This window comes from Aricia agestis, chromosome 5 (assembly GCF_905147365.1).
Source record: "Aricia agestis chromosome 5, ilAriAges1.1, whole genome shotgun sequence".
Lineage (NCBI taxonomy): Eukaryota > Metazoa > Arthropoda > Insecta > Lepidoptera > Lycaenidae > Aricia > Aricia agestis.
In genome coordinates this window covers 7,868,327-7,891,863 of record NC_056410.1, presented here as the reverse complement: position 1 = coordinate 7,891,863, position 23,537 = coordinate 7,868,327, and the positions used below count along the sequence as shown (strand labels likewise).

The window sequence follows — 23,537 nt, the reverse complement described above, 5'->3', positions numbered from 1 at the left end:
ACAAATAGCATTACGGTTACTTCTAGGAAAAATTTTTACATAAAATTTCCTCTAAATTATGTCTTATAAATTTTTTTGTACGGTCGATACTTTAGGAACTACAGGGGGGTCAAATTCCTCAAAAGTGCGAATCGCGAAAATAACACGCATCGAACGTCCGAGACTAAGAAAACAACTTATTCTGATTCAAATACCTGCTATTCATAGATAATTATTTGTCCTAGCTGCTATTATTACAAAACGTTAGACTAGTCATCATGGAATTAGGAAGTATTATACAGCTGGAAGGCTTACTTCATCATAAATATTATATAAACGACATGTTTTAATACTGCGCTTTCCTGCTTCAGTTTAATATTATTTAATTTCAATAATTGTTATTAAACTGAGCTTCTCAGTTGTGCGATTTTCTTTTAAAATGTCTTAAGATTTAAACATAGGCAAGAAGCATAGTTTGAAAGGGACAGACCAAGATTAATGAAAGTGGAAATGCAAATATTTTCCTCACAAGAACTCCAAAAACTCTCATTTTGCTCTTCCATTCTTTTCCTACATAGCTTCAGCGGTTGCGACACAACTTCAGCTATTTACAGGAAAGGCAAAGTGTCAGTTGTTAAGCTATTTGATCAAAAACCAAAAATCAAGGATATTGCCGCCATCTTCTACAATCCAACATCAACATCTGAAGAAATAGCAGAGTCAGGAGAAAGGATGTTTTTGACGATGTATCGTGCAGCCACTGATCAGCTTGATCTTAACAGACATCGAAACTCAGTTTTTGTCAAATCCAGCACCAAATCCAAACCAGATCTTTCCTCTCTTCCACCTACAAAAGGATCAGCAAAATTTCACTCATTCCGAGTGTTCCACTAAGTACAAGAGTGGTTAGGTAACGCACTGCCTCCTGAAATGTGGGGATGGAAGCGAGGAGCTGATGGAAACCTCGAGCCTGTTACCACTCATGATCCTCCAGCTCCTGACACCGTGCTGAAGTCAATATTTTGTCGCTGCAAAAGTGATTTCACTGGTAATTGTGGATGCCGAAAAGCTGGTATCACGTGCAGTCTAGTATGCAACGGCTGCTTGGGTTCGTGTACAAATGGCGTACCTGTAGATTTGGTAGATATAGAAGGTGAAGATGATGATGATGTAGTAGAAGAAAATTATTGATTTAATTAAGACTGTCTAATTATTATTTTCTAGTTTTGAATACATTTTGAAAACATACCAATTTTATTTTATTTATAAAACCGTCTCATTTTTTATACCTATATAAAGTTGAACACTCTGTAACTTCTAAAGTATCGACCATACAAAAAAAATTATAGGATCAAATTTAAAGGAAATTTTATGTAGAATGTTTTCCTAGAAGTAACCGTTACGCTATTTGTGCAGGTTTAAGACTTATGAGCTAAAATCTAAAAAAAGGGTCCTTTGACCCCCCCCTACACCTTTAGCTCACCCCCCACCCTTGGGGATTTTCGATATGTTTATCTGGATATCTCAAGGAATAACTGTAGCGATTTTCAAAACTACACGAATTATTTCCGCTGATCGTCCATTTTCGGCTTAATTTTCTTAGGCTACATTGAATTATTGAATATGCCAAACGAAAGTTGAATAAAAAGATGATGACGAAAATTGAAGATGAAATTGCATAGTGTGGACATAGCTATTAGAGCTGACCTACTCCGTGGGTCAGCTTAATTTTATTGCTGGAAAATACATAATTCCGGCGGTGTTTTATTTTGCACCTACAAAATCACGGCTAACAACTAGTTATCTCATTAAATCCTCAAAAACATTGGACGCAGTTGTACATTTGTATTTTTAACCCCGGACAAAAAAGAGGGGTGTTATAAGTTTGACGTGTCTATCTGTCTGTGTGTGTATCTGTCCGTGGCATCGTAGCATTTTGATCTAGTTTTTTTTTTGTTTAAAAGCTGACATGATCGAGAGTGTTCTTAGATATAATTCATCATCATCAGCCTGTTCAGTGCTGAACAATCAGGGTTTATCTGGTTCATGAAAGGCTGTTGGCAACTTGTAGTCGTTTGATGGGTTTTATATTTTATTCTAGTTCGTGACATTTGTGTATATACAATATACGTATACACATAATAATGGAAAGTTGACCTGGTGCTGCAGCATCACCTGGTAATCAATAGGATATCCAACTCCTCGCCAACTTAGAGCAGAGGTTTCGTGTTTGGGCTCATTTTAATTGCGACAACCAGTAAGAAGTAGATAAACAGTAAATATTTACATGCTGCTGCTGCAGCATCACCTAGATTCTATAGGAACCGAGCTTCGTATGAACCCAAAGGGCAAAGTGGAGGTTTCATGTTTGGGCTCATATTAACGGCCTCATCGAAAAGGACATTGATAGAATATGGTAATTATGAGAATATGATTGTGTTGATAGGAATTATTCTGCACTATTTAAACCAACACAAGTTTAAAAAGTATGAAATAAAATAAAATTAAGAAATTAAAAAAACTACTATTTAATAATATTTACTGCCTTTAAGTTCAAATAATTCCTAACTTGTGTAAAGTAATATTTTAGTCCATAATTGTTGTCACGGTGTGTCGGGGGACCGCCAAGTAAACAACAACCAACAACCGCCAAGTCGCTGATTATCTCCATTCGGTTCGCTGTGAATTGATCCTTAAACTATAATGTTATGTGAAATCTCAAATCAAACATCTACATTAGCGGTCCCCCGATACACCTTCACAACAATTATGGACTAAAATATTACTTTACACAAGTTAGGAATTATTTGAACTTAAAGGCAGTAAATATTATTTCATTGCTTTTTAAAGTTGTTTGGCGGGGGTTTTTTTAAATTTCTTAATTTAATTTTATGTTCTCTCAATAAGTACGTGTTGTTTTTTCCTATAGCCCATCCAATGAAATTTCATTTTAAAGGTACATACGTGCCCGGGGTTCTGTGCCGGTAGGGCTGTAAATGTTATTTTTTATTTAATCCCTAAAAACCTTTTTGTAATTTTCGAAAAAGGGTTTTCCTGAAACAATTTTTCAATTTATGTTGACTATGAGATTAAAGCAAAAGAAAAACTTGGACTTAAATGTAATACAAATTATGTTATGTTTATTTTAAAATTATATAACACTACATCTGCAGCTAGTTGTCTACACGCCCCTAACTTCATTGCGCCAAAATACGTATCGCGCGAGAACCGTACATTTTCCGGGATAAAAAGCATCCGGGATAAGTATGACACGTAGACAGACAGACGCACTTTCGCATTTATAATATTAATATGAATACAATATAATACAAACGATTTTCAGTTGATCAAATTGTAAATTTTGATATAAACTTAACCAATCTCATAGTCCTGGAGCCAGTGACAGATTTTCCCTCCCAATCGAAACTTTGCAAAATGAATAAGGGACTTATACTATGAATACTAGTGACCGTCAGCTGTGACTCCGTGGGTGGGGTGGGAAGTGGCAGCCTCCCACGCATGAAGAAAAAAATATTTTTTCAGTAATTTCCTCTCATTTGATTTATCAGAGTAGTAGGGGAGGGGAAGGTGCTAATTTTATAGTCACTCGAGCGTCATGGAGACCTAGTAGGTTTTTACATTAGGTAAAATTATAATAAGAGCGTTTTTTATTTTAGCGGTGGGTTCAGAAACTGCAGCCATTTTAATGTTTTGAAAAAAAAATATCCAGAAAATTGCTTAATTTAGGTAAATTATAAATATATTTTAGACAACAAGGACTAAATCATTTAGTTTAGTGCAAAATACAATATCTGCGAAGCTTAGTCAGGAAAATATGAAGTTTTATTTTTTTATATTTTAAAATGTCCCTACAGGATTACCTAAACTTTGAATCGTCAGTGTTTTATATAAAAGCTTCTTTGGGGTATACTAAACGTGCCCTATCTTAATCTGACAGATCCTATGACATTTCAATATTAAAAAAAAATTAACGCACCATGTGACAAATCTGATTTCTATACCATGATAACTAGACACATGTCGGAAGCCTATACAAGCTTTATCTGACACGATCGAGGTGGTCCCGAAATCCCCTCTTCCCCTCCCCTCTAATAGTTAATGTAGTATTTTGAAAGAAAAACATAGTCAGCTGACCATAAACTGCTTTTTATCATTAAAGAAGTTGATAAAGGAAAAAAGGATTTTGAAATAAAAGAATATGTGCTTTAATTTAATTTATTCTGTCAGACGGCAATTATATACAAAAGGAATATCACAAAGTTAAATACTATGTTATCTTATCTATAATATACATTGACAGTTTGACAATTAATACAAAGGATCGTCTTATTGCAAGTGACTTTGCCTTAGATTTTTCAATTCTAAATAATCCCATAGACTTTAAGTATCGGTACATAAACATAGTTTTGAGAAAAAATAATAATATCATCGAAAACATTTTATGTTGCTGGTTTTAATTTTATTTCAATTTATTTTCAATTATAATTTTGATGCTATTTGGTATACATTTTGTCATTACTTTGCGACCAATAATTTTTGAGTCACCATTAATAAGACCGATCCTTATGTCATTGAGTAAAATAAGGTATATTTCGCAGTCGACTGGTTAAAAAAGCCATTCAATCAAATAGTTTTTAGTTTTAGTTTAGCCGACTTGGCTGCAACGTTCAACACTACAGCTAGATGACGCTTAGCCAACTAGTTAAACGGTAAATTAACTAATTAGTTTAGTGCTACTATTACACAAGCGTAATGATAACAAGCAGATTTATTTTATTCTAACTCATTTTGAACACAATAACAATAAAATACCTTAGTGATGCATTTCATAATCCCGTAATTTCTCCTCTAATATTAGTTTAAATTTTGATTCACTCGTATGTGCCCCCATAATTTCTGTCTCTTTAATAATACTTGTAACGTATATTTACGAAAAATATCTTAATACAACCACAAAACACCGATTGACGCCATATTGTAAACAAAACGCTAGCGCCGCGGTGGTGAGCGCTGAACTAATTCAATCAAACGGCGGCTTTTGAATCAGCTGTAGTGTTGAACGTTTTGAGCGACTTAAATATTCAATTAAAAAGCTAGATGTATGATTGAGTGGCATTGTTCAGTCAAAGGGCTAGCTGTTTGATTGAACGGCTATTTAAACCAGTTGGCTGCGACTTATATAATTATACTTCGTTACTTATAATTCTCAAAATATTTAACATTACGTAATAGCTGAAAACTACTGTACAATATTATTTAGTGTATATATGATTGTTTTTAAAATCTTGCTTAAAAGAGTCTGATAGGCTGATTTACAATACAATCAAAGTAAAAATACAATCTTAAAATGGTCAAAAGAGTAGGTAGTAACAAAAACTGAACGCCGATTTAAAAACAAAATATTATGAAGAGCCTGATATGTACATTTAAATAGTTGGCTAATTTAACATCTTTAAATCTGAAGTTCCAGGCAGCTCATCTAAAAAGAAGCTGATTTACCTAACAATTATTGTTTTTAAGTATTACCTATATGGATTATAATAGTTACCTACTATAAATGCACAGTTGATATGTCTAGAAAAATAACTATATTAACAGGAAAATATTACAAAGCCGAACATAAAAACACGAAACTCCAAAACTTGTGTAGCTTTCGTAGATGTACATCTAATAATAATGCTAAACTTCAGATGTAGTCACTAACTCATTAGAACCAAAGGTAAAATTTTTGTAGATTAGTAGTTTTAACGCGAGAAATAATACTGTTCTTGTCTTTATCCACAAAAACGTAAGCTTGCGACTTGGCAACACGCTACTGTGTCGCAGATACTTTATCATTACACTTTTTTAGCGTTAGGGTGTGTAATAATAAACCGCTCTCATCGCTAACATTAGGCTCAAGATCATTCTTGGGATGATGTTTCAATAAATAATAATTCGTATTTACATAAATAACGCACTATCATATGGAGGAACAAGTATCATCTGAGAACTAATAATAATTAATTTATTAAGGAAGCTTCACACTCAACAGTCAAATTAAAAATGGAGAGGCTGATTCTTGAGTGTGTCCTTGCCTTATAAGTGCTTCACCCTCTTCTCGGTACCGAGTAGGAGTGTGGGAGAGGCTAATTACTAAGGGGCTTTTTTGTGAGAAAATGCTTCAGGTAAGTATCCCCGGCGGATTGGGGACATCAGCCGAAGTTTGGATTCCCCAGGCGCGGGTTCAGCCCACTATAACCCTACGGTGCTCTTCGCCCCACCTAAGGCAGTTGAAACAATGAAACCCACCGCAACTTCATGAAGCCTAGGAAGATATTAAAATCAAGATGGCGTACAACAACATGGCGGCGGATTTATGCGGCGCGCGGGACGCCAGCGCGGACGCCGGGTTCCGCACGCACGTCCGGAACTCGTGGAAGTCCGCGCGCGTGATGGCGCAGTAGTGCACGTGGACGCACGCCGTGTCGCACTCCGTGTCCGTTACGTGACGGACGCGTAACGCTGTTAGATATCTGCAATGCAAAACGGACTTACCATAAACATGCAATGGAATTTATCTAATTTAGATGCGTACTAGGCCACATTAAGTCTCCCTTAATTATGTGTGATGAAAAGTAACTTTTAATAGAATATCTTATTTCCAAATCAAAATTACGAAATACATTAATTTATAAATAACTGTGTAAAATATAAACTCTTGACCTAAAATAAACTATGGAATTATAAAAAGATGGAAAAAAATCACTATAAATCATTTTATAATACCATTGAAAATTTTAACTGCACTGCAGTGCACCTATACTTGACGTAGATTGAAAGGTGGTAGGCCTCATGTAGACCTTCAAAAAGTGTTAACTTTGTTAACCTACATAATATTATGTGTTTAGAAAATAAATACTTTCATTTCATTTCAAAAAAGAAAGATTATGTGCCAAAAACCTTTTGAAATGTGTAGGAAGTACATTTCCCTGTAGTTACTTATTTATCATATTATGTTGCCTTTGAAAACGTGTTTTACATTGAAAATGTCAGATTTATCCCAGCAAAGTCACACAAACTATATTTGTATTCTTGTTAGAAATACACACAATGTTTTGGTTTGAAGTACGTAACTAATGTTACGCTTGGGATTGGAAACGTTTTATTGCGAAATATAAGTTTTCTTTCGCTCATATTTGAAATGTGTTACATTATTTTGTTAAAAAAATATCATTTTACTAGCGAATGGGTAAGTTATAGTTCCCTACGGCTCGTTCAGGATGTGTTTTATAATAAAAAGAGAAATATTTGATCGAAGATAAAAAGCTCTAAAACTGAAGTGACTTTAGATAGTATGTAACTTGGTAGAAAGAACATTATAATTTATAGTAATCGCCAAAGAAAGTAATCATCATCAAACAAGAGAATTTTGATTTTTAAAATTATAAAGTTTTCACTCATAATAGTGTCATCAGAAAAATTGATTCAAAAGGTCATCATTGTTCATTGCTTCTTATCAGTCACAACATTCAGCAAGAAGCAGCACCAGCATAGACAGTAAACAAAACGTTTTGTTTGATTTTTGAACAATATTATAACATGTGCAACATGTCGGATTATTAACTGTACCTATATTATGCTAGTAGCGCCCTCTGCCTTTGCAGAGGGAATATTACTATTCCCTATTCTTAGTAGGTAATTAGATATTCTGTTACAATTGATTTTCTCTTGAGAAAGCTATTATGGTAAGCTTTGTGAGTTGTGACTAATAAGAACTAATAAGAAGCAATGAATGTGCGTTATTTAGAGTTATTGAGTCGGGTAAGTAAGTGCCCAGTTTCTAAGGTTTTTTGACAGAAGCTCATCTGTTCAACATAAGTAATACAATAGCGCTAGTGAATAATAAAATTTGAACCAAAAAAAAAAATAAAAAAATCGGCCGTAACTCAATTTAATGTAAAGCCTCCAGCACACAATGGCCCCCGATGGCATACTGCAGAGTGCAGGCCATCGTGAACTATCACTTAGTGTTAACACACTTGGCTCTTTACTGCCTCGCAATCCACTGGCCATCATCGTGCGCCATCATACACCATTACCTCCTCTACACAATGGCTTGAAGTGAGCCATCATGGACCATGGACCATTTGTGAAGAGGCACCTTTGTAAAATATCATGATCAGCCAGCTGCGCTTGACATTTTGACTTTTGACACCCCTCACAATTACGTAGGCCTACAATTAAACTGATTGATTTCCCATTTCATATTATTTATTACACTCACTTGGTCAGTAAGCTCCTATCGTGGCCGTGGCGTATTTTCTCGGCGAGCGTGTCGAGCGACGCGGGGCTTATCTCCCGCAGGCCATAGTACTGTGTCACGTTGTATTCCACCGCCCAGTGCAGCTCCCCCTGCGGGTGGCTCACGTCTAAATAATACTGGGTGTAGTCCAACACCTGCAAAATGTGCTTTAGATTATTTTGAGTAGTAAGGGGTCCTAGAAAGTATTTATATGATAGGGGTGTAGACTATTTTTTGTAAATATATTTAATTTACAGATGTGCATTTGTTACACCTAAACTATTTAAAATTAAAAAAATCACCTATTATATTTCGTTTTAAAATTTCCCGCTAAAACGCTAAAGTTCATCATGGCACAATAGACATAACGACCAGTAGTTCGACTGCAAAGAAACGGACAGGTTTCAATATCTGTCAAATTCGTCAAATTTAAAAATTTCAACATCAGTTCTCAGTCGGTATACTCTATAATTCAGTCTACTCTGATCATGGCGTCGCTATGACGTCACGGTCCTCCGAACAACAAAAATCTTTGTATGGGTTTGACATCGAAATATTGTCACTGTCACACACAATGTTTTGGAGATCGTGACGTCACACTCTGTGATGGCTGTTTGCGATCACGTGATATTACGGATTAAATATTTACTTTTTATTTAATGAAATAAAAAAATATTATAAAGTTACATAAGTAAAAATATGTCATTTTCGGTAATTATACAGGTTGTTAGAAAACTATAGTGTCAACAAGTGTAAACTGTATTTTATCTTGGGTAATTAAAATAATATGTACCCTAGATAAAAATTTAAATATTATTATAAACGTTACAATTTAAAAGTAATTATATAATGTAAGTACATATTTTTACTTTTAAATTGTAACGTCTCGGCGGGGGCATTGCCGTACCCCCAGATACGTTTGGGCATCCGATTAGATATAAGAACATATTTTAAATTAAAAAGACAAAAAAATCCGACAAAAACGATTTTTTATAACTCAGACGATAAGGCAGTCAGCCAGTCTACACTGTAAATATTAAACACCTCTTTAAAATCATAACTCTCCTTTTCAAGCAGTCGAGTAAAACGGCACGATGATTAAAAGTGTAATCTATCCCACAACTCAACATCCGGGAAAAATATTTCCTTCGCCATAATTCGCTGAAAAGCAAGCGAGTTGAAACCGTCCCAAAAGGCAATTAGTCTTCCCAAATTAACCATCAAATTATTTTTGTGAAAAATGTGCTAAAAGAAAATAATATTGTGGCTTCCTTAAATTTTTCATAGCATCGAGTTTTAAATAAAGCATTGTTATTTTATATAAATTACGAACTCGTAATTTCCATTAAAATATGAATATTTAATTATCAATATTTGAGTGCGGTGAAGCTGCGTTGATATAAGAAAAGTTTAATGACTACAAATATTTAATTGAATAGTAAAAAATAATCGGCCAAGTGCGAGTCGGGCTCGCGCACGAATGGTTCCCTACCATTATAGAGCAAAATTAGGCCAATATTTCTATTTTTTGTATGAGAGCCCACCTTTACATTTTTATTTTATTTTAATATTATTATTAATTATTAAAGTATTTAAGGCCTTTGTGTAAATTTTAAGTGCCTACCTGTTGCCATTATTGATATTAAGCAATAAAGGCTACAAAATCACGTTTGTTGTATGGGAGTTCCCCTCAAATTTTAATTTTATTTTGATTTTAGTATTTTCTGTTATAGCGGCAAAAGATATACATAATCTTTGAAAATAGCTATTACCATTCTTGAGTTACAGCCTGGAGACAGACAAACAGACGGACAGAAAACGAAGTCTTAGTAATAGGGTCCCGTTTTTACCCTTTGGGTACGGAACCCTAAAAACGAGCGTGCTACTTTGTGACCACTCAAAAAACAACAGATATGTTATTATAAGCACAACATATAATCTATTTAATCAAACCATAGCCTATTAGGGGACATCAAATTTCAGCCAATATAATTTAGTAAAGTGCCCCTTTGCTAAAGACGCTCGTATATTTGAAGCTTCTATACGTTTTGTCGTCTATATTGTGTACGTTGTGTACAAACTCAGCCGCATACACTTGACATGCCTAGCAGATTTTCGATTTTCTGCATATTTGAAATATACACTCGTATTGTACGAAATATTCGAATAAACCACAAGAGAAATAGCTACAGTTTTCAGTATAATAACTTGCTTCAGTGGATTAGAATAATATGCTTTAGTATCCGCATAATATTAAAATTTTCCAATGTGAGAACTGGGACTGTGTTACGTGGTATTACATAGAAATACGACACGTAGTCTAGAAAATGTTCCAAAGTACGTACTTTGTTACTTCGCCGCTGAAAAGCTGTAATGTAATAGAAAGTCGGATTTTATTCAATTCGATTAGTTACCCGATTTATAATTTTGATTCAGCAAGACCACTAATACCAAAAGAAGTATGTTTAATTTCTGAAACTGAAAAGACTATTTATCCCGAAAATATTTTTTCGTAGCAAAAGTCTTAACTTTTGCTACGAATCTACTTATGTATTAAAACTAGTTATTTTAGTACATTTAAAACACTCATTTTACAAAACAAAATTTTGACTATTTCAATATTCCCAAAGAGAAAACCTAACATCTTTATAAACATTATCAGAACGTTTCAAAGCGGCATGCTTTGAGAGCTCAATAAGTGAAGAAAAAGAAAATGGGTTAAAGTAGTGAGTACGGCCAGGGGCTCGGTATTCATTGCCTCAATTCCTTTGAAGGCTGTGTATAAGATGCACAATAAAACATTTCCACTCTATCTGTGTCACGTAGCGTTTGTTTACTCAATTGGTTGATGGTTACTTGTGCTCGTAGGCTCGTTTTAGTATCTTTAAACGATAGAATCTTGTATATTTGTATAATCGGTTTCTCTATAGCAGCTCCTTTTACAAGAAATTAAGATTTCAAGTTTTCAAGAAAATGTGATAAACAAGATATTCTTAATACTGAATCCCACGAATGTAACATGCTTATTCGGACTTCTGAGCCAAATAAAATTTAGTTTAATAACGTTATAATTTTTCCAGAACTTTAACTACTAGCGTCTAGCACACAATTTTTTATCACAATTTATTTTAACAAACAGCTTTTCATTTTCGTAAATGTCCGTGATATAAAAACGATAAACACATTCTGCGAATTTTAACGAACGTCAAAAATAATATATTCAAAGTGCCGAGCTGATTTAATATTTAAAATACCTACTTTGTAAATACAGCCTGCCTAAGGCGCTTGGAGACATTTCATTTCGTTTGAATATACCTACTGTTTAATATTTATATTTGGAGCTGAAATAATCATACAAAGTTATTACGCGTCAGTATATCTCAGAACTTGTGATTTGTTTTGAGCTGAAATTGAAAAGGACAACAAAGAAAAGGTGACGAATCTATAAAATATGAAAATGCAAAATAACAGATCTTATAACCTTCTATAACACATAGCAAAAATACGAAGAAATATTATAACGAAACAGTTTCATATTTTCTAGATCAATCTCAGATTTTCTTGGCCACAATATCACGTGAATGGCTAGACTAATTTCAATAAAATTTAACTCATACTTATATAATATTATAGAATAGACTACGCAAATCTACATTGCAATTATAAATATCTTAGGTATGTCTTTTACTTCTAGTACGGAGCTGGAGTAAAAACCATACTTTATACTCTACATTTTCAGTAAATACAGTTCTTGTATAAGTGATTGATATTTCGTTGCGATTCGGTTTCGGAATACGTAACGAATAAAACGGTAAAAATAACATTTTATGCCCCGGCTACACGCTGCAAGCTTTAAGCTGCACCTAAGCGGCCCCGTCCAAAACTACGCGGGTAAAAATAATGCTCCTGTTTCCTTTGTGAGGTCCGCGGATCAAAAGCTGTACGTCACTTGTCAACCTTTTTATTTTTGTCATAGCGGTTGTAGGTAATGACTATTCTCGTAATTTAAAATTTAGTTTCTGTGCAAGGCCCCTCACCACCATGCAGGTTGAAAACCTCAGGTTTTCAACCTGCATGGTAATGAGGGGCCTTGCACGGATTTGCCAACATTATTGCTTGTGTGGTGGTGGTGTTTGCAGGTTCTTGCATACGAGTGTACGCATACGCATAGGCAGTGTGGGAGAGGAGGGAGGTGCTGTACGCATGCCTATGCGTCACTCATTCACTTAAAAGTTGAGGTTTATTTCGCGGAATATTGCTAAAAATAATAACAAGCAAAATTTTATATTTTTTTTATATTTCACCGTTTTCTAACAATTGCGATTGCGTTTTCTAACAACTGCGATTGACAGAGAAGTCACAGATGTTTCTAGTCTAAGAGCAATTATTTTGCATTCACGGTTAGAATTGAGTATGCAGTAAATCGCTTTAAACTCATAAAAAGTTGGAGATTATTATCATTCTAAGAGTTATCAAGAGATTATTTAATGAATCTACTATAGTCTCTAACTCTGTATTACATAAACCACTTACTTTTCCATTATTGGAGTCGAATTTGTACAGTCTTAGGCCAGGGTTGGACATGCTGCCAGCACCTCGTGGGGTGACGGAAGGGGTCAAGAGCGCCCAGGATACTGGACGACCTGCAAAAAAGAAATTAGCTTCATTTTCGTAAGTGATAAGTAACTTATAGTTCGATACTTACATCACTACATAGGTCGCTTTTTTCCCCTATGTCCCTTTGTTCCCTTTAATCTTTAAAACTACGCAACGGATTTTGATGCGGTTTTCTTTAATAGATAGAGTTATTAAAGAGGAAGGTTTATAAGAATTTATTAAATAGTGGAGAAATAATGTTATTTTTGGGGCTTCTAATGTGATGTCATAAATAATTACTTACATAATATTTTTCCGCTTTCATTGGTTTGCAATGCAGGCTGAACCCTACACGATTTATCAAAATAATGTACTAAGTATTGTACACTATGAAAAGGTCTAAAGAAAACTACACTACGGCTAATCTTTAAAAGGATGTTAATTAAAATATTCCAGTGCCAGATTAAAACTAGGTTACTATAAATCTGTAAAGAATTTTACTTCATGTCACTGCTTGCATAATATTTATGACGTCATCGAGTCCGAGGGCGGAATCATAATATTATGCAGCTTTTTTATTGCTCTTCTTACGCTTATAATATTACAATGTATTTTTTTATAAAACCATTGCGATTACCGTCACCCACTACACCTCAAAATACCAGAGAAGTAACAGTTGTACTCTCTGATATTGTGCCCTTTTTTTTTTTTTTTAGAACTCCCGTAACTCGGTGAAAAACAACGTAATCGATACTAATATTATAAATGTGAAAGTATGTATGTCTGTTACCTCTTCACGCCCAAGCAGCTAAACTGATTTTGCTGAAATTTTGTATGTAGATACTTTGAGGCCCGGGAAAGGACATAATAATAGGATACTTTTCATCCCCAAAAAATTTACGGTTCCCGTACGATAAACGAAATTTGGCACAACGGATCTGCTGCCACCAATTAGTCATTAAATACGCTGGCTTAACTGCAGGCCAATTCGCACTGAAGCATATGGATCTACCATCTTACCTTCACTATATATAAGTCTAAACGTGTCCGCGTGTCTGTGCCCGTAGAACTGCCCCGCGATGACGTCACTGAAGGCGCGTATGACGTGCAGCAGCCGCGCGTTGGCGGTGGGGGTGAGCTCCCCTCCACCCGCAGCGGTGGAACTTCCAGCGGTGTGACGCTCCTCTACACCTGGGCCTGCGTGCGCTACTATGTACACCTGGGAGAGGTCATTGACATTTACATAATGCCCTCACTTTTGTCAGATTATCAACGTATACTGTCGTAAGCAATCTAAGAAACATTTTTCCAACGCAGGAATTACCAGGATTAATTAAGGCATGCGCAAATGATTATGGGATATATGGGCCGAGGGCGTGGATTTGGGAGAGCTACTTAAGTGACACTAGACAATCATACAGCAGCTTTAGGTCTAGTTACGAGCATAGGCCAAAGTGGTCCAAATTTCCACCACTAACGAAACCCATATTGACTTATTGTCCATAAATATGATATAGAGTAACTTTCATTATGAGACAAATTAAAAATAAGCTGTCAGTAAAAAGTTATGACCATATGAAAAATAATTTTTTGAGCGAAAATATTGATATTGATATTCATCTATTTCAGTGAAAACCTAATAGGAAATGGCAAGCGACATCACATAACATAGATTGAGTAGTTAAAAGTACAATAGATCATATAAATACTAGTATTTATGTAATAAAATAGTAGAAAACTTTTTCATTCCGTCATAACTTTTTACTTACAGGATATTTTTGGTTGCGGTCCAGTAATAATGATTCCGTATTTAGCAGACCATTACGTAAGTGTTATTGGTTTTGGACATTTGCTCCAAACTCAACACATTTTTATTACATCTACACTATTTTTCATACAAAATCGTATAAAACACGACTTTTCATTCAGCCATAACTTTTCACTGACAGGGTATTTTCGATTGCGGTCTGGTTATAATGACTCAGTATTTAGTAGACTTTTTACTATATAGTTCTCGTTAGTGGTGGAAATTTGGACCAGACTCCAAACATTTAAAAACATTCACTTTTATTCAAAGGCCAATGGTGAACTTTCGCAATAAACAAATCAACGTCGATTCTGAAAAGAATAATCTGACATAAAATTTGAGAAATAATAGAAACAAAAGATCTATTTATTGCTTTCGTATTCAATGCCAAAGATCACCCACAAAATATTATTTACTCTTCTTACGATCTTGAAATTAATTTTGAATCAAAAAGATATTCGCGATAATCGCCCACTACCATATTTATACAGACAACATAAATAAACACTAGCTATATATATATATATTCCGAGATTTCAAATATATATATATATTTGAAATCTCGGAATATATATATACATTATATAAGAATTGCTCGTTTAAAGATATAAGATATACAGGGTTAAACATAATAAAGCGATAATTTAATCCTTCGATCGTCGATACTTAGACATCTATTGTTATTCTATTGTGTCTCGCTCACCGGTTGAGTTTATGGGGCAGGTAAAGGGGATAATTTTCATTTTTTAACATAAGAGCCATTACTCATTTTGCCCGTATAATTTGAACAAGCCCTGTAATTTATCTTGTTCATCATCCGGCTAAGCTAATATAATCTGGCTATACCTAGAATCCACAATTTTTATTTAAAATATTTTTTCCGGTCTTAAAACATTTATAACTAAAGGTTTTAAGACTAGAATTGTTCTTTATTAATTGTTACTTATCAACTTTTCCACATACGTCTTCAATTAAACTTTAAAGTGTGTATGAGTCCTTGTACAGAGTTCACTGTAAAAGTTGCAGAGTTGAAAGAGTAAATTATTTTTAAATATATTATGGAGAAATCTACGAATAATGAAAACGGAGAAATTCATGAATCATGACGTTTGGGCATTTCATAAAGAATCGTTCATTACGGCAACTTTCACAGTGAACTAATAAGGGATACAAACACAACCAATGATAAACTCAAAGCAGATTTGTTACTACCGCGCGCGTTGTGAAGATTCAAATACGGCCCAATTGGGTCGTCTGTTATTTAGTCTGCATCGAGCGCAGTCACGAACGTGCCGCGTCTTGTCTTACCTAAATAAGTGTTTCGAAAATGTACCAATTATGACACAAAAGTAAACAAAACACGTGGAATCTCTTACCACATGTCTTGATTGCAATAAATACCTCGATTATTTACATTTACAATTATTTTTTCGAACAATCTCGAAAAAATCGAATTTTCGTCATAGCTCAGGCGAAGAAAGAGACAGCGATACGATTCGACGTTTAAAAATAGAACTGTCTCTTTTATGTAAATGGTTTTTCGTATCTTTTGTTTCACTTATCTGTCAAATTTGTCAATGTTTGCAATTTTGAATTTGAAAATTGTCCGGAAGAGATTTAAGCCGGAAAATAGTATGGACGTAACATATCTGTATATGTAGAATATCATTGAACACAACCTAAAGATATCAGTTTATTTTGACACACTTTATAGACTCACCATTTCACTTTTTCTCCTCGCTTTACTTAGCACGTGTTCGAGCCACTCCCACTGAGCGCGACCTTTGTGCGGCCCCTCGGTCTTAGCGGCTCCGCCCGCCCACAGAACACTGTTCAACACTATTATTCTCAACTTGCTATGAGACTGTTCGATAGTGTAGTAACCACCTGAAATATACACCCTGTTAATAAAAGGTTAAAAGAATGGAAAGGTAATATAAATTTTTTCTTATACTTATTTTATATTAATAGCATCGTTATTTCTGGGCTATTTTATCAACATCGATCTATTTTGTATTTGAGGCATATTATTTATCAAAGAAAATTGACGAGTATAAAAAAAATCTTTGATATTAAATTTTATATTATAAAATATTATGTATAACAAGCAAGCATCGCTCTAATTCACAGCAAAGTGTTCATTTTTATTATTATTGATTATAGTTTCATAAACTATTGTAAGTAATTGAGGCTACGGAAAAGTAAACATCTGTTGTTAAAAGCAGGGTTGTAAAAAGGTCACTTTAATGTAAGTCTACAGTGCCTCCTTAGGGATCCACTGCATATAATTTTCCAACCAGTTTTGACAGTAAGATCATTTTGTCCCAGAAAGAACACTTTTGAACTTTATGAAACTTTTGGTTAAAATAAACTCCTTAAGAATTGTTGCATCTGGATTTCTTTAGAGTTTTGCCAGCGTAACGTGATCACGTCCCACCGAGAACACTTAGGGCCTGTTTCACCATTTTCTGATAAAGTGCCTAATAGGCCATTCACAACTTTTTTGACAGATTCTCAGTACCTGATCAGTCAAGTTAATTGGTGGATAGCCTTATCAGGTAACAAGAGGCCCTTACCCTTATAAAATATAGGGTTAAAAACCTGTAATGAAAGTCTGTAGTGCCTCCGTGGGGAGCCACTGCATCCACATGTCGACCAACCGTCGCGACGGCGGGGGGTCGTTGTGACCCAACGCTGGGAACACGAACTGACTGCTGAAGGTCCTGCTCAGCACGTCAGTCACGTTCCGAACTGCTTCTAACTTGATCTCCTCGGTAAGGTGCTCCATCGAAGATGACAGAATATCCCTAGGAAAGAAAAATTTTATAAGCATGTAAAAAAGTATAGCTGTTTATTTTTCATTCATAGTTAGTTTTATGCCTACTATGAGATAATCTTGTGTTTTATAATTTTGGTCGTTTGAGAACGGCTGTAATATTTACGATGTCATGTTTATGATTCTTGGAGAATAAATATATTTAAATACTATTTAAATCATATTTTTGCTAAATTATTTAGACGACATCGATACTCGTATACATAGCAAGGTGAAGTAAATAGTTTTTCTTTGAAATATTCCTAAATTTTCTAACAACTTGCTTCATAAATAAAAGAGTCACCTTTATTTGTCTAGGTGCTGACGTTGCTCGTTTCTTTCTAGTTTCCATATTTCAAAGAAACAATAAAACACAAAGTTTCGAGGTCCCGACCAAGAAAACTTCATAGTTTATATTATTAAACTTTGGTCCTATTGCTTGAGTCGAAATTAATTTTGAAAACATGAATAAGTTTGTAGTTGTTCGAGAAGTCGGCGCAAACGTAAAGTTTGATCGGGTAATATTTTCACAGACCGAAATACTGTAACCATAATATAAGTTTAGTTTGTGCAATTACCACTAAAGTATATACGTTAACATTATTATAATATGTAGATTGTAGATTTTACTACCAGAAAAATTGATTCATAAGGAAATTATCGACCTATGGAATTTGGTCTGGTTATTTAAAACCTAGATCACGACATAATATTATATTGACTTGCCATAACCTTACCGACTAACTAGGTATATGGATCTATTTCTGTTATAGTACATAATTTTTGTTAACTGATATCAGATTGAATATATTAATAATATACTTGAATGAAGTTAAGTCTATGCGATCAAACCGTGGTAAACCACTTATTAATCAAGGTAAAGCCGTGTTACATTTACAGTACAAATACATACAGTAGGATTTCCAGCAAATTACGAGCTGCAAGAACGCCACTCGATTGCTATTAATCATTTCTAATGCAAATGTATGATGTTTTACGTCTGTTTTTGTTTAACTAGTGTTTATTTAAATATATTAATTTGCAGTTAATCAAAAACGAAGTTTTCGAACTCTTGCGAGTGTCTCTCGACTCTAGCCTTATAGTCGAGAGACATCCGCCAGAGACGACGGGAGATGACAGCACTCCTGCGTTCACTCCAGCACAGACAATGAAATTGACAAATCGCACACTTAAGAAGTTAGTAAGTCCTATTGCGTCGATTTTTACATTTTTAAAGCAGATTACTAAACCATGGCAACATTCAGAATTTTTAAATACCAACAATACATATAAAGCATATTTTTATCTTTATTATTTTGGTATTTGTAAGATATTTCTAGGAGTAATATTTTAACCGTGAGGTTGTTTTTTTAAACTCGTGAAAACTTGATAAAATTTACTTACTGCTTTCTTCCTGGAATTGTGCCAATTTGCCAAACTGTCAATTTCTTTGTCAGTACTGCGGGGCTAAAATGGTCGCTTTGGAGAATCATATATTGAATCATAATATGATTCATTTTTAAACTCCACTTTGCGTGCAATTAATATAGTGATTCGCTTCGATTAATGATTGGCCGCCGCGCGCGAGCGCCGCGCGAGAGACCAATCATTGATGTAAGCGAATCACTATATGAATTACACGCAAAATGGAGTTTAAAAGTGATTCGCTTCGATTGATGATTAGTCTTCGCGCGCGAGCGCCGCTCGCGTGACCAATCATCAATCTAAGTGAATCACAATATGAATTGCACGCAAAGTGGAGTTTAAAAATTAATCATATTATGATTAATTATATGATTCTCCAAAGCGACCATTTTAGCCCTTTTCTGTCAAGGTACACACTCACCCTGTCCAGAGCACGAATTCCAGCGTGTCCGGGTGTCGCTCGGCCATGAAAGCGGCGGCGCTCTGTATGAGCGGCCACGAGCTGTCGCACGTGTGGTCGCGGTGTCGCCCATTCCGATGGCTGTGCTCGCTGTTACCGCGATTGTGCTTGCATCCTAAGATATTAAAAAGTGACTTAGGCTGCCCGTACACGGTGAGTGAAGGTTCTCCTTAAATTTAGAACATAATTCAAGCACTTATGAAAACGAACAATCAGCCTGAGAAAAACAAACTTCAAGAAACTTGCGGCTTGCCCGATAAAAACAGTAAAAGGGTTGTCCCACCAAAATCATAAATGTTATAAAAGGAGAGCCAAAATAAATACAAAAATTATGTTTGGCTGTGGGCTTATTTGGTGTTTTTAGTAAGTTACGCAAATAAATTCCTGCAGGTAATAATATCGTATAAAATTTGGAAACCCTCATTTGTACACTAATGACCGCTAAAACCACCCTCATTTACCCCTCAAATTGTTATGAATAATTCCTTACCTTTACACTTTGTTCTTAGTAACATTGTTATTAGGAATTAATATAATGTAACAAAATACAAAAATTGATAATATTATTTTACTTATCTGTAAATTAAATTGTAATCAATTTAATATTATATTGTTTTCTTAACAATTTTTTCCATGGCTATCTTTAGCCGCAGTAAAAGTCTACGGTACTCTATGTCTGTGTCAAAGTATTTAATGAATTTTTTTTATAGTCCATTCAATGCAAGATAACAAAAATTATTTTTTTTTAAACGTTTGCTATCTTGCATAGAATGGACTATGAAAAAATAAGTCTTCTTGACTCGACTAGACTATTAACTTCATGAAACTTTGACTAAATGGATTAAAAAAACCTGGTAGTTAATAACTTGTTTACTACATAAACAATGTTCAATAGAGAAGTAATTGAAATTCTTTTGAGAATATCTAAATACGTTTGAATCGCTCGAAGCATTTTCGTTTCATCCGAGTTTTAATAGTCCACAAACAAAAAACAATTTTATTTAACTTCGCCGAAACAAAAGTGAATTAATATAAAGTAAAAATGTTGCTTTACCTCTATGGAACTCCTGGGAGTTGTGGAACGGGTCATAATGAAGATCGGTTATGTGCCAGAAGTAGCCTGCGGGCAAAATTAAACTCATTTTCATACACACAACATTAAAATTATACTTATTCTAGAACTGGGTATATTTGTATGGGGATAAAGGAAAAAGTTGGGAAAAGTTCGTATGAGACAAATCATGTACACTAGAAAAAAAGTTTTTTCTAGTGTACATGAACACGTGGGAGAGCCATGCTTCGGCACGAATGGGCCGGCTCGACCGTAGAAATACCACGTTCTCACAGAAAACCGGCGTGAAACAGCTCTTGCGGTGTGTTTAGCCGAGTGAGTGAGTTTACCGGAGGCCCAATCCCCTACCCTATTCCCTTCCCTACCCTCCCCTATTCCCTTCCCTACCCTTCCCTATTACCTCTTAAAAGGCTGGCAACGCACCTGCAGCTCTTCTGATGCTGCGAGTGTCCATGGGCGACGGAAGTTGCTTTCCATCAGGTGACCCGTTTGCTCGTTTGCCCCCTTATTTCATAAAAAAAAAACATGATATGTTTAATGTTTATGCCTATTTTCAGTGATGATTAATATTAAAAATTATTCGTATGCGACCCTCATTTTTAAAATGTAATATTTTTCACAGATTTCCTTGCATAATATTATGTCGTAATATGAAATGATATAATCTATATATTTAAAACTCAAAGGTGACTGACTGATTGGCAAAGTGATCTATCAACGCACAGCCCAAACCACTGGACGGATCGGGCTGAAATTTGGCATGCAGGTAGATGTTATCACGTAGGCATCCGCTAAGAAAGGATTTTGATAAATTCCAACCCCAAGGGGTTCAAATAGGGGATGAAAGTTTGTATATAATAATACTTCTTAACGCGAGCGAAGCCGCGGGCAAAAGCTCGTAATAATATAAATTTGTTGTTATCGGATTCGTACATACTCACCTGGAGTTTAACGTCTTTCAGATAGCAACGCGTTTTAGTGTTAGGGATATGAAAATGGAATTTACGATTCACATAAAATATTTTATGGTGCTTATAACAATTGGAATGGACAGGCCTTGTGGATAGTAAAACCGATCAGATGTGATAGAAGACAAATATATTTAAAAGTCTCTTCGGATGCAGGGACTCTCATAATTATGGTCAAACTTCACTTATGGTAAGTTTGTTTAACCATTAATAATAATTCATAACGCATAATAGTAATAACAATTATTTATGGGTCTACTCGATGTAAGAATATGAGAATAACTCAAACGTCAACATCGCGTTACATTTTAAGTAACGTGTATACATTTTTTTATAGTAATTAAATTTTTTATATTATTATTTAGTGTACAGTAGAGATAAAAATAAAATACAAATACGCAAGCATAATACAATGTACAGTAGTCCCAAATTAATAATGCGCATGGAAATCTCCGCTGATTGTCGTAATCATGAAAACACCCGAATCTATAAAACGTAAGAGCCCAAAACAATGCACTTGCATTTTGCACCTTATTTAAAGAAAATAGAAGTAAATATCATATAGCAGGTGGCTGTCCGCTGTCGCCGGTACGACAATAAGTGCTATAACCAAAGCTATAACCTACGAATAATAAAAACTAAGGAATCGTAACTCCCATACTATTACCATTTTAAATTTGGTTCCTTTTGATCTGTCATGTAACGTCAGCCTGATACCGCTCAAGGACACCTAAATATTGCAAATATATTGAAATGTGTACCTAAGGTACACTTTTTTGACAAGTATTGTAGAGCATGTTTTTTGAAGGCGTTACTTTTCCTTAGTTTTTATTATTCGTAGGCTATAACTCATCGGGAAGCCATCGCGGGGTTGCCATGGTAACGTATAAGCAATGTCAGACGCCTCTACATCGCTGCAAAGCGCTGTTTATCTTAAAGTTAAGTTGAAAATGTTATAGGAACCACGAAACGAAAGACGAAATAAATATGTATAGGAATCATGGAAGATCAGGTACCGTGGTGCAGTGTTCTGCGCCGCGGTAATACACCTGAGTGGGTATCCTTTTCGGCATTATGCAATGCACTGTCTAATGATGCCATACTTTTTTTGTTGTTTGTTTTATTTTAGTTAAGCAGTTTTTTTCACTGACCTCTATTATATAATGGAGGTCAGTAAGTTTTTTTCTTTTGGTTTATTGTTTGTTTTTTTTTTTTTTGCTTTAGTGTGTGCAGTGCATTGTATTTATGTTTGAATAAAACATTTTATTATTATTATAATTATGAAAACAGTGCTTGTAGCGACTTTTCCGACGCTCGGGAAATACGCTGAAAAATTACGACTATACGCATTATCACTTTGGGTACACACTATGCAATTGACAGACCAACGTTATTTGGTCGAATATGTCAATTTAATGTTAATTGTGATCTGTCAGCTGGGTTTGACGTAACAACCAGGTCCCCGATTTGCATAGGAATCAACTTCTCTGATAGTACATTCGTAGCACACTCGTAGCACCCTCGTAGTACATTCGTAGCACACTCGTAGCACCCTCGTAGTACATTCGTAGCATTGACGTAGCACGAACGTAGCACCCACTCCTTTTAGTATCAAAGCCATAACGGGTGATAATTAAATGACAAAGGGCTTGTTTCACCACTTTCTGACTAAGTGCCGAATAGGCTATTCACAACTTTTTTGGCAGATTCTCCATACTTCATCTGTCAAGTTATGTGGTGGATAGCCTATTCGGCACTTATCAGAAAATGGTGAAACAGGCCCTAAGTGTCTAAGCACACACTAACACTAATACTGTATGCATAGTGATTGCTGACGTAGTCATGCCGAACTTCGGCCGCGTTTTTTCGGCCTAGTGTGTTTAGACATGTCATACGGTCGCACTCAGATCATAAAGTTAATATACTTAGCGGAATAGAGAAACAAAGGCCTGAGCAAGAGAGATGTCACTATCAGTAACACTGCGTGGTAAAAAGAGACGTGTGATACATGACAGCAGCACTCTTTTTTTGACGTCCAGTCGGCACGTGCCGCATGTTGACAATTTAATCTCATAGAAATCATGTTCAATCATGCTTGTGTAAGTGTATA

The 23,537-nt window shown here is 35.0% G+C and overlaps 1 protein-coding gene across 1 annotated transcript in view; it reads right to left on the bottom strand.

The window, feature by feature from the left end:
* Window positions 1-5,196: 5,196 nt before the first annotated feature.
* Window positions 5,197-23,537, bottom strand: part of LOC121727010 (acid sphingomyelinase-like phosphodiesterase 3a) — a 79,867-nt gene continuing 61,526 nt past the window's right edge. Inside the window, exons 3-10 of the mRNA XM_042114679.1 lie at window positions 20,442-20,507; window positions 19,349-19,502; window positions 17,289-17,494; window positions 16,408-16,574; window positions 13,901-14,099; window positions 12,818-12,927; window positions 8,267-8,439; window positions 5,197-6,515 (exon numbers count right to left, since the gene is read on the bottom strand). Of these exons, the coding sequence (XP_041970613.1) occupies window positions 6,308-6,515; window positions 8,267-8,439; window positions 12,818-12,927; window positions 13,901-14,099; window positions 16,408-16,574; window positions 17,289-17,494; window positions 19,349-19,502; window positions 20,442-20,507 (1,283 nt within the window). The 3' untranslated portion in view covers window positions 5,197-6,307. The remainder of the gene's footprint in view (window positions 6,516-8,266; window positions 8,440-12,817; window positions 12,928-13,900; window positions 14,100-16,407; window positions 16,575-17,288; window positions 17,495-19,348; window positions 19,503-20,441; window positions 20,508-23,537) is intronic.